This window comes from Eurypyga helias, unplaced genomic scaffold, assembly GCF_000690775.1.
Source record: "Eurypyga helias isolate BGI_N326 unplaced genomic scaffold, ASM69077v1 scaffold3837, whole genome shotgun sequence".
Lineage (NCBI taxonomy): Eukaryota > Metazoa > Chordata > Aves > Eurypygiformes > Eurypygidae > Eurypyga > Eurypyga helias.
The window spans coordinates 35,422-51,667 of record NW_010263530.1 but is presented as its reverse complement, the minus strand read 5'-3'; the positions used below and the strand labels follow the sequence as shown (position 1 = coordinate 51,667).

The following is a 16,246-nucleotide window of genomic DNA, read 5'->3' as shown; positions in this document are numbered from 1 at the left end:
AGTGCAGTGGGTTGGGATTGACCACGTCAGACTGTTAATAGCAATTTATGAGTGGGGCCTTGACTTGGAACAGCCTTCAGAGGGGCGTCAGGAAAGGCTGAAAACCCCTGGCCAGTGCAGAAATGTCTGCGGGACAAGCCCAAAGACCTAAGGCTTTTTGACTTGGCTTTGCTGGTTCAAAAGGGCACTGAAGAGGTGTGTAGGAAAACACTTGATTCTTCCCATGCTCTCCACATAGCAGGCTCTTCATGCTCTTATAAATAATGAATTGCAGCCCTAATCCCAATAGTTTGTCCTCTTCATAGTGGTAACCTATTGGAGCTTGCACTGCGTGAGTTGCTTGTGTCAAAAGGAGTAATTTATAATGCTGTGGCTTATGGTAGCAAAGTGCTGAACAGCTGAGTTGTAGATTCCACGCTTTCCATGTTTCTGTTGGCTGAAAAAAATATCGTTAAGGCATCCCGAGCGTGTGAGCCTTGAAACTCCATCTCCTGAAATGGAAAAAGTAAGTAGTTGTCCCCTCCTGCTGCAGCACTTGGCATCAGTCACAAGTGGAAATGTCTGAGTGCTTTGTCATGGCAGTGGGCAGTACCGCACGTCTCGGCACCGTACGGCGTTGTACAGCCGCCCTTTGCCTAGCCTCTTTCACACAGAAGAGACTTCAGAAGAGGGTACGGAATTCAGTTCAGGTCAGCAGTTCATGCACTTCATACATTTTCAGGTTAGAAAGGATTATTACGGTCCTGTTACTGGAACTGAGAACATCTCCAAGTAATTTTACTATCAGGCCTGTAGCTTCTAGTTTCATAAGAACAGATGGGAAGGGAAAAAGGAAGTATAAACGAAGAAGAGGAGATTAGTGAGAGTAGGTGGGAACTGTAAAAGCAAATGAGTGGAGTTGAGATAGAAAGGTGCCAGCAGCTATTTTAGATAAGTGAAAATCTTCTTCACGAGCACCAATAGATACACTGGTTTGCACTCACCAGCAAGATGCCCGAGTTCGTGCATTAGCAGTGCATTCACTGAGCAGGCAGTAGTGTCACAGCACAGGCTGACAGAGAAATGCATTTGTACATGGGAGGATCCATGATTTTTCAGCAGCTGACAACATTTGACACGGCTCTATTAATCGTGTTAGTCCTGCAGTTTGACTGAAGTCCAGCTACTTTTCATCAAATATGCTCTGCTGAGCATTACAGAAATTGTAGCCAGAGTTCTGGAATTTGATCTGGGTGGGTGGTGTCAGCTCCGGCTTACGTGTACCTGTAAAATTACAAATCAGCTTTGCGGGGCAGCGGCAAGCTATGAACGAGCTGAGCCAGCCATGGGGTGCCTGGCCTGATGAAGCCTGTCATCTTTAAACAGAGAACGTGCGAGCTTTGTTTGCAGCACCTGATGGTACAGTAAAAATAATATTCCTCTGAGGTGCCCACAAATTTGAATAGCAAGGAACCCCTAAACTTATCAATCAGAGTATAAATGAGCCTTTTTTTACAGAGCTACCCGTAGCTCTGTTTAAAGCTGGAGGTCCCAAGGTCATGTGAAGGAAGCAATAATCCGTAGTGATTGTGCTAGGGTGGTGTGGAGGGATGCAGAGGGGCATGGCCACATCTCCAGAGTGAGGGCAGGAATAGCTGTTTTATTCTCGTGCTGGCGCTGGCTTCATGGAGAGTTGCTGTGACTTGGGACTTCAGTAGGGGTTCAGTGTGAAGGACAGACTTGGAAGGACTCGTTGGTTAACTTCTCCTTTGCTGGCCAAAACAGTACCTACTGTATTTATTTTCCTTGCATTTGTAAATGGTGGTGTCTTATTTTTATACTGCAAAGCAGCCTAAAAATCAGAGAAGGCTTAACTTGAAGATCATACTTGTATTACTGAGAATGTCACAGAAGTTGCACTTCTGTGACTCATGTTTTTACTTAAAACCTAGTGTTTGTGTGTCTGTGTGTTGTCTCCTGTATGTCAGGGGGAGAAACCCTCCAGTTTACTGCCCAGTTGATGTGCACATTGGAGACATGCACATCACTGCCTTGAGTTCAAACACTCCATTATGAGATGGTGCAGAAAGAGCAGCAACTCCCACTTAGTCTCATTGTGCAGGTGGGAGAGCCTGGAATTACTGCAGAAGCCCAGGGTGTTTGAGTGCCTCAAACCCATGCAATTCCTCATGAGCGGTGTGATCAACCACACTGTGCTCTCTGAAGTTGCTTGTGTTTTTCTCGAGGGCAAATCAGCACTGTTAATATTCCCATCTTCCTGTGGAGAATTGTGATCAGCTGTTCTGTACATTATTTGCGTGCTGCTGTTGTCATTTGATAAAAGGAATCACACCATGGTTCTTTGCTTCAGTGTTAAATGCTACGTTGGATGCTATAATAACCTAATCAACATTCAGATTCATTCAGCCATTCCAGTGTAAACATTTTGGAAAATTAAGAGCATCAAAGAGTAAAAATGTGAGTAAAAATTAGTAATGTTTTTCCCCTGTGTGTCTCTCAGTTGCATTTTACATTAAGTATACTAATTAAATAAACACTCTTTTGTGTAATTCTTAAAATGACCCAGATCTTCAGTATGTGTCTGAGCAGGCACCCCGGTGGTTTGCCTAAATGGAAGGACAAGCAGTGAGCGTTAATCGTGTGACAGGGCCTCCTCTCGCCTCTAATCACTGCTGAGTTGAGTCAACAGCAGAGGAAACCCTCTGAATATCTGGAAGACACTGAAAACAGACTTTTTGTGGGTGCTTTTTTAGTGCTAGGGGGAGGTTGCAGGTACCACTTCCTTAGCAGCAATGCTGGCCTGAGCTATCCTTCCTCTTCCCTGGCTATCCCTGGGGTGCGTCATGCCCTCCATTACGCTGCCTCTGCTACTGGGACAGGCAGATGTCCCTGACACAGGCAGAGCACAAAAACGGTTGGGGCTCCCCAGGGAGAGGTGGTAGGTCTGTGGTTGTCCGTACTGTCCTGGTAACGCTTGCAGGCATGGCCTAGTCGGGTGCAGCCATGAAGGTATGTGTGCCTCTTCCTACAAAACTGACTTCCTACCAGTGATAGTCACTGAGTACGTGTCACGCTGATCAAAGGTGGATCAGCTGGGGACACCGTGGCTTTGGTGGCTGGAGTCTACAGGAGTTACTCCATAACAGATTATGCAGTTTGGCACGGGAGGTACCCTGAGCCGCCGTCTGCAGCAAATCACTGTTTCTTGTGTGACTAACAGACATTAGTGCTTCAGGAAGCAAACTGATGGACTGTTTTTTTTCTCTTCTGAAAAACTTTGTAAATTCTTTCTATAGCTCTCAATCCAGTGAAGTAATGGGCGTTTTTTTGTTCATAGGTAACGTTGTTGGCAACCTGGGACACTCCTTTTTCAGCCAGAGCTTCCTTGGAAGTAAAGAACATGGAGGGTTCTTGTACGTTGCGGCTACGTATCAGTCCCTGCAAGACCTGGTGCTCCCAACCCCACCGTACTTGTTTGGCATCCTCATTCAGAAATGGGAGACTCCCTGGGCTAAAGTGTTCCCCATTCGGCTGATGCTGAGACTTGGAGCAGAATACAGACGTAAGCACCATGCGTTCTTTTAGCGGCAATTATTTCTGCGGGAGAATGTATTCCGGTTTAGAGCACACACCCCCAGCCCCAAATTGTTACCTGTCAAAGTCACGTGAGCTTCAACAGGCAAGTAAATACCGAGTTTCGTGCCCACATTGCATCCAGCTAACAGCACAGCAGGACTGAGGTGGTGGTGTGAACTGTACAGCCTTCTAGCAGTTGTACTCGTTGATCTGGGAGGTTTTTGTGGAGACAAATCTAGACCTGAGCAGCTGTCTGTAGTTCACTTAGTGACCTGAAATAGAGTTACAGACCAAGTCTGATGCAGCTGGTGTAGTTAGCACAGGGGAGAGCCTTTGAGATGTTAAGCTTTTTCCATGCTGAAATGAAAGTGCTTTTGGGTTTTTAAAACCACACTCATTTACCAGAGAATAACAATACGTGCGCAGGGGCAACTGAGGTGGCAATTTGTTGCAAAAATTCTGTTGCAACAAGGAACAGATAAACTGGAGAGAGTGTTCTCAGCTCAACAAAATCTCAGCATGAGATTAGCATGAAGTTAGGACAAAATCTTTTTCAACAGACACTTGCCATTGCTGCAGCAAAGGGTTTATTGGAATTTTGTCCCCTATGATGGGCCAAAAATTTGCTGTCTTGCTCATCTGCTCTTTTAATTGGCAAATTGGTAAATCTGAATCACTGTGAAAATGGTCTGTTAATTATTTTCCAACACTTTTCCAAAACTTTTAACAAGATAAGTTTTAGAATATGATTTATAGGGATTTGTAAATTTAACTTGTGATGTTTAGGGAACACTGGGAATTTTTCATAAAATACGTATGTTACTGGAGAGGAAAAAGATGATCTTCAAAGTTTGCTGTCTGAGGATGAGGGCTGCAGGTTGAACTTGACCGAAGATACCTTAGTGTTAACGGGGTGTAAGTTGCTGGGGGTATCTGTGAGGTGTTGAAGTAGTGTATTTATTCCCATCAACGTTTAGAAAAACAAAGGAAGATGCTCATATTTTCGATGTGACATCTGTTTTTGAGCACAGAAACAAATGTTTTGATGTTCACAGGCAGAAGCACTTGAGTATGTTGGGAAGCTGGGGTTGGATTCACTTCTGTAGCTGTGGTTTGGCATATTCACTTGTGCTGTGACATTGCAACTGCAGATTACTTCCTCGGTCCCCTCTGAGAAGAGGCTGCATTTGTGTCCCAGGTTTCCTTGGATACACCCTCTTTTCTGGTGGAATTGTCAGATTTTGGCCATTTGTCCAGTGCAGCTGAATGGGCAGCAGATGGGATGCAGGAGTCGCTGTGGGTTGGTAGATGTCCAGAGAACACCTGCTGAGCATCTGCAGATCACCCGTAGAGCTGAAGCCCAGGGAATTCAGTGCGCCTGGGACGTGGCTGAGCTGCTGTATGCAGCCAGGGTGGCAGACATGGGAGATCCAACGCCTCCTGGTGCCTCCGGACACTGTTTGTGAGTTGGTCAGCTGTATGGTGCCTGTGCAGGAGCTGTGATGCTTTCCAGGTATCGCATCAGGGTGCGAAGCTGGAGCTTATTTCTATCAGGAAACCCTGATGATGTTATTCGAACCTGCTGAGCATTTTGCAGCCCCTTCTGACTACGGTGGAAACTGTGAAGGCGTGTGGCATTTTGGGAAACCAGGCTGAGTGTTTGCCTGAGGATAGTTTAGGAACCTTCCTTCAAACATGCGTTTAGAAAACCTTGGCATTACATATTACTGGATGAGTCATGTTTCGAGCGCTGTTATGGCTTCTGCTGCAACAGAATGTGATGGAGCCAGATCCATACACTACACTTAGAATGTTTTACAAGCGTGGCTGCCAGCCAAGGAATGCAGATATTTTGCATTGCTGACATACCATACCTTTTAATTGTTTTTGACATACTTCTGCAGAGAATTTGCCACATTCTTATGAGCTCATGAAAACAGAAGATGAAATGTTATCACTTGAATGTCACACACATGAGCACAGAAGGCTTACGATGCTATAGTGGAGAGCCGCAGGGGCGTCATAGGACAGGAAGAAGCCATTTCCAAGAAGTAGCCTCAGAAAAGCATTTAGAAAGGTCTTTGGAACCAGTGTCCAGATCACTAGGTTCAGTTTTGCAGTGTGGCACCTGTAAGCATTCCACATAAATCTTCTTACTGTTTCTAGCATGGAGGGCAAGGAGCCAGGACACACGTGTAAGGTGCGTTAGGATGTTAAAACCTTCTTTCCTTTTGCTGTTTAACCTCTGGTCTTCTTTCCATTCTCTTCTTTTGCTGCTGCTTACCATAGTCAGCTGAGGAGATTCCATTTGCATCTGTTTTTCCAGAATCTCAGGATGTACATTTCAATCTGACCTTTTCTGTTTTGTTTTATCCTAGTTTATCCATGTCCACTTTTTAGTGTCCGATTCCGTAAGCCTTTGTTTGGAGAGACGGGACACACCATCATGAACCTTCTTGCAGTAAGTGCTGAGGCTGAGTTTGCACGTTCCGTCGGTGTGAATGGGTAGATGTAGGGAGAAACGTACTCCTGGCACGTAGTAGCTGGCATGCTTAGAAGGCGACAGTAGGGAATAGTGGGCATTTTGGGTGAATTTACCGGCTGTCACTGATAGGGGATGTGAGCGTTCAACATCATGAGTTGTAAAAAGGTCAGCTCCCAACACCTGAGAATGTTTGGGTCTTGAAACAAGAGCATTAGTTGCTCAGATTCCTTCCTCGGAAGTGCTGGGTCATCCCAGTGTGCAGTCACAGCTCTGGTCATACAGCACGTCAACTGAAGCCAAGTTACTGGTTCTTCCTACTCTGCTAGTGTTTTCAGTATAGAAAATTCTCTTTGATTCATCTCACTGCTAGAAAAACTCTGTCCACTAATGTGACACAACACAACGAGCAAATTTTCTTATGTACAGTGGTGACATTCAAGGCTGGAGAATTTTAATTTTGATGTAGGAAATGAGTGAAAAGGGTAACAGGATGATGTTTTTCCATTTGTGTACTCAGATTAGTAGGTTACGAGGTGCGATGTCTCCCGTCCTCCCTGCCTTTCAGTCACCCACTGCAATTACTATAATGGGCTGACTAGTAGTCACCAGGATAGTTATGAAACCTACAGTGTCATGATGATCATTATGTCTAACTTTTCAAAACTTGTTTTAATTACCAGGATTTCAGAAACTACCAGTACACGCTGCCTGTGGTCCAAGGCTTAGTGGTTGATATGGAAGTCAGAAAAACCAGCATCAAAATTCCTAGCAACAGATACAACGAGGTAAAACTTGTGTGCAGTTTCTTTGTGGTTGGAGGACTTGGGCTCGAAAGGAATTTGATTTTAGTCACCAGGGAAAACTGCCTCACAAGTGAATGATAAATGCCGTGATGCGCATGTTTTGAGAGTGAGGGTGGCTCCACACAAAGAATGCAATTCAGTTTAGTACTAACTGAACTCTTAAACTTGCTTTCTTCTAGTTTTTTTGTTTACATATAATGTGTAATTGTAAATAACAGAAAATATCTGAACTCTTAAACTTGCTTTCTTCTGGTTTTTTTTTTCAACTGTTTACATATAAACTGTAATTGTAAATAACAGAAAATACTGGTTTGGTTTGAGCAAATGAGCTGACAAACTTTACACTTGAGGTAAACTACAAGGAACATGTGCATTAGCTTTTCTCATCTGTGCTGTGTGTGCATACTCGCAGCATTTATTAGTATTTTCGGGGTTGCTGCCTATTTTACAGAAAATTTCTCTCAATGTCTAAACTTTATACCTGATTTCTGCTATGAGATCAATCAGCATCTTTAGGATTTAGTGCTGTTGAGAAAGCTGGGTGAGAAGATGCTTGAGCAATAATGAAAGAGCAGTGGAGAAGGTTGATTTCATGTTCTGAAGAGGAGAGGGTAACTTGGGGTTTTGAAGCCAGTCAGAACCTCCTGGGCAAAATGGGATTTGTAAACGTTCTTGTAATACCACAGCAGAGTACAGCTTCATCTCAGGAGGGAATTTCCCTGCAAGAAGCATCTGAGTAAAATAACAGTGAGAGTAAAGAAATAAATTTTAAAAAGGAAAAAAAAGTGTTTTTACATGAAGTTTGCCCAGAGAAGCTGTGGATACCCCATCCCTGGAAGTGTCCAAGGCCAGGCTGGATGAGGCTTGGAGCAACCTGGTCTAGTGGAAGGTGTCCCTGCCCATGGCAGGGGGGTTGGAACTGGATGATCTTTAAGGTCCCTTCCAACCCAAACCAGTCTGTGATTCTAAGTTTGAAAAAGCTGAAACTGTGGAAGCCGGAAGATAAAGTGTCTGTTAAAAGGTGTTTTATTTCTTGATGCAGTTGGGAGAAAATGGAAAAGGTCAGTGAGATCTGCATGAATTAAATAGGGATCGGCACACAAGCTGCAGCTCTGTAAGGGCTGGCTGTGCCTGACGTTTGCAAGCGCCTTCGCTGCGGTTCTGGGTTCGACACTGCACTAAGCTGGACTGTGAGGAAAGCCCTGTGCCACGCAGCTTAGCAGAGTCTCTGCATCGTGGTTGGGTTCTTTTTCCAGTGTGAAGCCTAAGGATTCAGCTTTTTAAATGGAGAAAGGGTTATTTATTTCACATTATTGCTTGCAATCCAGTTGGAAAGTAGAGTTACTAGGTAGAGTTTTTCATCTGAGTATAGTTTGAATTAAGATGATTTGAACTGCAAGACCTCTACTTTTTTTCTCATGTAAAGCAGTACTTAATTAGAAAAGAGTGTCACTCAAACTACCTAGACAGTGAAAAACTGGTTTTAAATCTCATGGATGGATTCAGTGTGGAGAATTCAGACTGTAATTAACAAATTAAATATTAATATATAGTTTTATTATTAAATAAATATTTTAATCTTCAAAATTATTTTAATTTCCTACAACTTCTAGCAGTACTTAGTTGCCTGTTTAGTCCCTCGGCAAAGGTGACTGTCATTTTTTAATCAGTTGCCTTGTTACAGAGGACAGTTGCCACATCCAGTTGTTCCATCTTACCCTTAGGGGCAAGTTCTGGGCTCCATAACGACGGCTGCCGTTGAGCTGAGTTTCTGGAGCATGTCATGATAAACCAGCTAATGAAATACACTGTTGTCTGATGCAGAATCTTAATTAAGTTTCCTCCCCAAACATTACACCTGTGCACATTTGTCAGCAGTGAGCATCAGCGAATGTTCCTGACACTATAATTACGGTTTTATGTCAGACTGAGAGAGACAAATGCGATGCATGTCGTGCGTGTGCTTATCAGCTACAGGAAGCAGAGGATGGCAGGACGAGTGCTCTTAGGAGATGTCAAATAATTCAGCATTTTCCTTCTCATCAGGGTTTTCACCGGGGGGTGTAATTTAATATGCCTTTTTTTCTTTTAAGCAAACATACAATTTTTCGTTTTGAAACAAATTCCAGAGATAGATGACTCCCTCAGTTTTCTTTTGGATCAAAAATCTCATAGTTTGACTTCATGAAGAGAAATAGAGGAGAAAAGGAAAGCAGCTCTGTAATTTACAAGAATATTTTGTCAAGGCATGTAACTAGGTGTGTGTTAGATGATGATGAGCAAAACTTTATATATCAGAAACTTTTTTGGATGCTTTTTGGAGGCCTCCTTCGCAGAGAATTCAAATTACTTCTAGATGTCTACAATTCAAATCTTTTATCAAAGTCTTCAGTTTGGGCACATTGATCCCGATTTCACCAGTTCATGCAGGTGAAGCACAGAGACACTAAAGCTTTGGTGTCTGGTCATGGCAGAACCAGGATTGAATGCCACAAGTCTGAGTGCCAGTGTTGCACTGAACTGTGGAGGCAGCGTTTATCATTTATGGCACAAGCACCTGTAGTTGTGTAAGCAAGCCAGATGTTTTTTCCTGTGAATTTACATTTTTAAAACAGTTAGAGATAATAGCTTGTGCCCCCTGTGCTCAGCTATCCCTTACACATTCACCTTAAGTACATGAAAGGTGGCCCTTTAAGGCCTCTACACAGCGTAAGACCTGAAGCCTCTTGCCAAACGCAGGGTATGGTTCTGAGTGCTATAATCTGACCTGAGAATATGAGCACTGTTGAGAAGCTTCCTCTGATGAAACTGTTCCGAGAATCACCTGTTTCTGGTAGCGCTTGACGAACGGGGTGGAAATGGTAACCCTTTCTGTTTGCAGATGATGAAAGCCATGAACAAATCCAACGAGCACGTTCTAGCAGGGGGAGCGTGCTTCAACGAGAAAGCAGACTCGCATCTGGTGTGCGTTCAGAACGATGACGGGAATTACCAGACGCAGGCCATCAGCATCCATAATCAGCCGAGGAAGGGTGAGGATGGGGTTTTGGGAGGTGGCTGTTCCCTGCCGGTGCTCTGCATGACTGGGTCGTGTTACCGGTCCCGTGTGTGGCTTTGTGAATCGGTCTGAACGGTGTTTGGCTGCGTTTCAGTGAGTGTCTGTTAGACATCCAGGGAGCGTAATTCTGACCGCTGGCGTTACTGCATGGGCAGCTTTGCATTAGACACGCAACCCAAGGAGTAGCAGCACGGTGCTCTGCCTGCCCTCTGCCCCCTTGGTGTTTTATTCCCCTTGCAGGGGGCACGCTGCGGGTTGCATCCTGTGTACAGTCCACATCGCGCTTCCCTAGGTCAACGGTGCTGTTTGGAATTTGTCTGAGAGCTGTTCTGGCAACTTCCTAGATCAAGCAGGCATAAAATAAAGCACAGAACAGCTTGCTGCCTTGTAAACATGGTAACAGGCCTCGCACCGTACAGCTCACGGGGCTCCAGAGGTCACAGTGGCTTAAGCAACATCTCTCCATGAGTAACGAGCTGCCGCTGGCATTATTGGAGACTACAGGTGAGGCTGTGGTTGCCGGTGCCTGACCTGTGCTGTGTGAGAGGAGGAAGATTAGATTTAGCGTGAGGGAAAGGTAAACAGGAATAACCATCAACAGCAGCGTTTTAATAATGCATCTTGAAGAAGGTTCTCGTGTTCACCTCAATTAGACCATCTAATTTCCAGGCTTTATTTCTGTTGGAGTAGGCTGCAGCAGCAGCGTGGCTGAGAATTTAAATGTAGTGGTCTGGGGGAAAAATTTATGGCAAAGACATTTTACTCTCTCCAAATGAGAACAAGCGAGACAGAGGCCAGCTTGTATGGCTTCCAAGGATGGCCAGTCGCTCCAGTGACTATACTGGTATGGAGTATCACTCAGGATGGATGGTCTTACCTGGCTTCATGTTACGTACGGGACAAGAAAAGGGATTTCCAGTAGGAATTTCCTGATGCTTAGTGCTCATTTAAGAGAATTTTACTTTAAATCAGGTGGCTTTGAGCTGTGGCCCTGCCAGTGGGTTGGTGTTAGAGAGTGATCCACAAATGGCTGTCGTGGTTGAGCCCCAGCCAGCAGCTAAGCATCACGCAGACTCGCTCGCACCGGCCGCGGGTGGGATGGGGGAGAGAATCGGAAAAAAACCCTTGTGGGTTGAGATAAAAACAGTTTATAGGACAGCACAGGGAGAGGAAATAACAGTACAATTGATAAAGGAATGTACAAAACCATGATGCACAACGCAGCAGTTGCTTACCACCCAGTGATTGATAGCCCATCCCCAAGCAGCGATCCCCGGCCCACCCCCCGGCCAACTACCCTCAGTTTATACACTGAGCATGCGGCCTTGTGGTGTGAAATGACCCTTTGGTCAGTCTGGGTCAGCTGTTTGGGCCATCCCCTCCCAGATTCTCTACAAGAAGAGGGGCAGCATGAAAAACTGCAAACACCCTTGGGTTAATATAAGCATTACCTGGCAACAACCAAAACATCGGTGTTATCAACATTCTTTTCAGCACAAATCCAAAATGTAGCCCCATACTAGCTGCTAGGAAGAAAATTATCCCAGCCAAAACCAGCACACAGCTCGCTCATGATCTTTGCCAGCTGTGTGGTAACATTTAGAAGTTAATTATGTACTGGATTACCCTAAATTAGTAATCCTGAAACGTAGAGGTGTGTATGGGGAGAGGGCGTGTGATGAAATATGAGCTTTCATTGAGGTTGATAATAACTGTTGTCCAGTTGAGAAAGTAACTGGGTGATTTGCCCTTCCATAGCCCGGCTGGTGATGTGCAGTAAAGTCACCACAGTGCTAAACAGTTTGTGGGATTTAGCCTCATCTCCTCGCTGGATGACAGAGCTGTGATACCCGAATCTTGTGTAAGGCGCTGGTTAGAGGAAAGCCTCACTAACTCACTCCTGTTGTTGTTGTTGCAGTGACTGGTGCCAGCTTCTTTGTGTTCAGTGGAGCTTTAAAATCCTCTTCAGGCTACCTTGCCAAATCCAGTATAGTAGAAGGTAAGAACCAAACGGCTCGCTTAAAACACGCTGCTTCCCTCTTTACACGGCTCTGTAGTTATCAGGGCTTTGCTGTTATGCCTTGGGCACTTGAATCTTGCTGCTGCTTCAGCTTATCCTACTTATTAGCCAAAAAAACCCTGTTTTATTTAAAGAGGAGGAACTTGCCCAGATGCTGTAGAATAGAGGCACAAGATAATGAGGGTAAGGTGTAAAATACCTGGCTTGAGGAAATGCTGAGCCTCAGAAATAGGGAGTGCGTAATCCACCGTGCAGGAGAGGAAGCTCTGCTAAGCTTATTCTGTTCCCAAACAGCTCTGCATTATGCCAGATTATGAACGTGCGTTATGTGCTCGTATGTGGGCAGATGAGAACCTGACAAGTCGAGATTGTCGAGCTGGACCTCTCTGATTGGGTTTGTTATTCTACCAGTAGTTGTATCGCAGAAATAACTGCTGACCGTGTGCACTGGGTTGAAATCCGTTACTGCTCGTTAGCTGAGCTGCAGCACTTTGCCTGCCCTGTCACAGACTGCAGTAGCATTCCAAGTGTGCTCCTTACAGTCTGTGAGGGAGGTGTGCGAGAAGCCCGTGCATGCAGTCGGTTCGCACAGCCCCCCTGACGAGCAGGAACTCTAAGCTCTGCCAACTCGAGGGCTTGCAGCTGTATGAGCTGCAGCCCGTGGTGAACGGCCACCCAGGGCTGCAAAGCAGCCACCGCACTGTCCGTCAGTCCATGTAGGTCATTACGCCCTTTTCTGTGCCTGAACTGGTGGTTTAGCGCAAGAGAGCAGTACGGGTGGATTCAGGCAAGGGGTCTGCACATGGGGAAGTGCGTCATTATGAAGTAATTTCTGCAGTAATTTAGGCTGATCCCATCCTGATTCTGCATCTTTTGCCACCATCGGGAAGCACTGACTTCCCCAGAACTCTGTGGCCGTGGGAGTGCTGCTTCCACTGCCCGCAGAGGCAGCGGCTGCATGGAGGGGGGGTCACACGGGGCTTCCGAGGGTTGCCTAGAGCAGGGGCTGAGTTCTGAGGCCATTGCCGTAGCTGCCCGGCAGGCAGACTTCACATAATCCTTCTGTTTTCCCTAGTCAGCGCTCATCAGCCCCACATTTCAGGCATCTGAGCTCAGAAATGGTCTTACATAGCATTGCTGCCGGCGACTCTTAAACTAACAGACGTTTCACCTTTCTGTTGCAAAAAGAGGAGGGATGGTGGTTTCTTCTTTTGCATGCAGCCTCTGCTCAGTGTGGCTTAGCTTGGCTTACGGGGATTTCTGGGTTCCCTAGATGGAGTGATGGTCCAGATAACTGCGGAGAACATGGACTCTTTGAGGCAGGCCTTGAGAGAGATGAAAGACTTCACCATCACGTGTGGCAAAGTAGATGCTGAAGACCCTCAGGAACACGTTCATATTCAGTGGGTGGAAGATGATAAAAACTTCAGCAAGGGGTAAGTAGGGGAGCCCTTGCTTGACACAGAGTGGCAGAGGTTGGACTGCATTTGTTACAAAATATAATTGATCTGAAAAGGTGCACGAGCCATCAGATCAACAGGAATTACAAGTCTGTGCCTCTGTTTTGAGTGATAAGATGCAATTAAATGTAGTGAAAATGGAATTGAGATACCAGAGCTCTGGGGCATCAATTTAGAAAGCTGTCAATGCTATGGATTTTTTTTTTGCCATTGCTAATACCCAGTCATTGGAAACCACTGATCTGCCTCCAAGCCTCGGTGCTGATCCCTGCGTGCTGTGGTCACTTCGCTCCCCGGCTGCTTACTTTGCATTAAGTAGTGCTGGAAATAAAACTGCTGACCACTGACAGCGTATCTGGGCCGTTAAGCCGGAAGAAAGGTCTATCTGGCAGCTTCAGTACTTACAGCATTAAAGTGCAGTTGTGGTGGGTACAATATTTAAGGACTCAGCATTGAAAGAAGGGTATTTCTGTAGTTTCAGGCTCTCTGAGTCAGTCTTAGGTGCTGTAGTTAAATTCTGGGCTGTGTGTTTCAGGTATTGCTGGCCTACACCACGGTTACAGATGAGTAAGCCCAGTCCCTATGGAACGCCTCATTGCTGCGTTAGCACCTTAGGAGAGGTCAGCCCTGCTGAAGACCTTCAGGAAGGTCCTTCCTGCACCTGGTTTGTGTTGACCAGGGCAAGAGCTGCCGGGGCGAGCAGGGAGCATGCTGCTTCTCAGCTCCTCCCTCCTGCTCAGCCCCGTAGGAGCCATTCCAGAAGGGCTGCTCACTGTGAAGCTCCAGGCCCAGAACCATCGTCACAATTTGCAGTTGTGTTCAAGATCCACTGGTTTTGGCACCCCAAGAGAAGCTTTCGGATTCTCTCCCGAGGTTCTCTCCTGAGGCTAATTTTGGTCTGTGCCCCATTAAGCTGATGTGGTACGTTGCCGTGTAGTAGCACCAAACTGCAGAACACTCAGTCACAAAACCACCTGCGGGGAGGCAGCTGGAGCATCAGGTGTAGCCGGAGCTGCCCTTCAGTCCCGCTGGTCTCTGTTCAGCTCACGTCTCCTGCTAAGTCTGAACTTACCCTTTTCCCTCCCCTGCAGTGTTGTGAGCCCTATTGATGGCAAATCGATGGAGTCGATAACGAGCGTGAAGATATTTCACGGCTCGGAGTACAAGGCGAACGGAAAGGTCATTCGGTGGACAGAGGTGAGTCAGTGAGCTCGAGCTGCACGGAGACCAACACCTGGCACCTGGGGATGGCAGCTGCAGCCCGGCCGTCTTCCCACCTGCTCACCAAAACTGAAGCAGCAGGTTCTTCCCAGCAAACCTGTGTCTCCCTGCGAGGGAAGGTGCAGTACGGCACCGCGCAGAGTAAAACCACCCTCCTAGAGGGAGACAAAGCTCAGTAATTATTTCTTAAAAATGGTATTTTGAGCCACCTTCTCTACAGTGTCAAAGTTAAAGTGTCGTGGCACAGATCCCTTGCCGAAACGGCTTGCAGATCCAATGCTGCCTGTGACTGCTCACCTGAAAAGATGGCTGCAAGCGTTTCCTTAGCCTGCCCAGGAGGAGCCAAGCTCCTCGCTCTGCAGCTTCCTGCCTCGGCAGCCTTTGCTCCCAGGTCACTGGGGCGCGGCAGAGGCAAGCTTGGTGACAACAGCAGGACAGATCTTCAGGCTGCAATGGCTCCTACTAACAATGTGCATTTTCTGAAATTCACATCTGTTTAAAAGCAGGTTTTTATTAAAAGCTACGTGCAGTACTTAATGAATTTCCATAACGAGACCAGAACAGAAAGGGGTTTTAAGAATACACCTCTTCAAATCTTTCTTTTGAAGTTTTCTTAGGGGGAAAACTAAGGTGGCTTTTCAGAGTCTTTTGCTGGTCCTCCCTGAGCAGCTCTTCCTTAAGCCATTTGTAAAACGTTAAATGGCATCTCAGCCACAGCCTTATTTCCTGGAGGATCTAAGTGTCACATCTTGCGCCAACTCTTTCCTTCAGGTGTTTTTCCTGGAAAACGATGAGCAACACAACGGGCTGAGCGACCCAGCCGACCACAGCAGGCTGACTGAAAACGTGGCGAAGGCCTTCTGTTTAGCGCTCTGTCCTCACCTCAAACTGCTGAAAGAAGATGGGATGACGAAGCTCGGGCTGCGTGTTACCCTCGACTCGGATCAAGTAAGTCTTCAGCGCTGTCGGTGTAACTGGGGGGGTTGTTCCTTTGCGCATTCCCCAGAAAGGGAACGCGCCGACCGCTCTCTTGGTGAAAGACGTACACGTACCAGAGCAGCAGTGCTCGCTGGGGTGGGGGTTCTGGGCCTGCTGTTAAAACTGGGAAGCTCAGGCCTAGAATGAACCCCACGCCCCTACAGCACTGGGGCTGTAGCCAGGGGCCTGAGCAGCCCTGTGAGCTGCAGCACCTGCTTGGAGAGATCTCCAAGTTGGCCTTTTCACCGGAAGCGAAAGACGGGAGCGTATGAAATGTCTTTCTTGGGTGAGCATAAAGCATCGCTCAAGCCGGGCGGCTGGGAAAAGGTCGTGCTGCCGCTGAGGCAGGGAAGCAGGCGGAAGGGCCCCTCGAGAGGGCTCTACAGCAAGTCACCAGCAGAGATAAGGGTCTCATGGCCAGGCAGCTCGGTGGGGACCTGGGCTTAGTACCAACCAGTGTCTAAACACTGCGTGACTTATCCTGATAACGCAGGGCGCGGCTCCTGCTCATCTGAACTAGACGCTTTGACAAAGCGGTAGAAAAAAAAGAGGCCCCTTCTGTCCGTGCTGGCAGCCACTGGGAACACAGTGAACAGAACCAAGCGGCAAAGCTGCTGTACCGCTGCCGCCTCCTGCGTGAGTGCC

The 16,246-nt window shown here is 46.6% G+C and overlaps 1 protein-coding gene across 1 annotated transcript in view; it reads left to right on the top strand.

Annotated features, from left to right (window-relative positions):
• Positions 1–3,337: 3,337 nt before the first annotated feature.
• The window catches only part of LOC104512888 (zinc finger FYVE domain-containing protein 9), a gene marked incomplete at its 5' end in the record, with an annotated part of 13,509 nt that continues 600 nt past the window's right edge, over positions 3,338–16,246 (top strand). Inside the window, 8 exons of the mRNA XM_010156060.1 lie at positions 3,338–3,562; positions 5,955–6,037; positions 6,742–6,846; positions 9,746–9,896; positions 11,841–11,921; positions 13,216–13,378; positions 14,494–14,599; positions 15,395–15,571. Of these exons, the coding sequence (XP_010154362.1) occupies positions 3,338–3,562; positions 5,955–6,037; positions 6,742–6,846; positions 9,746–9,896; positions 11,841–11,921; positions 13,216–13,378; positions 14,494–14,599; positions 15,395–15,571 (1,091 nt within the window). The remainder of the gene's footprint in view (positions 3,563–5,954; positions 6,038–6,741; positions 6,847–9,745; positions 9,897–11,840; positions 11,922–13,215; positions 13,379–14,493; positions 14,600–15,394; positions 15,572–16,246) is intronic.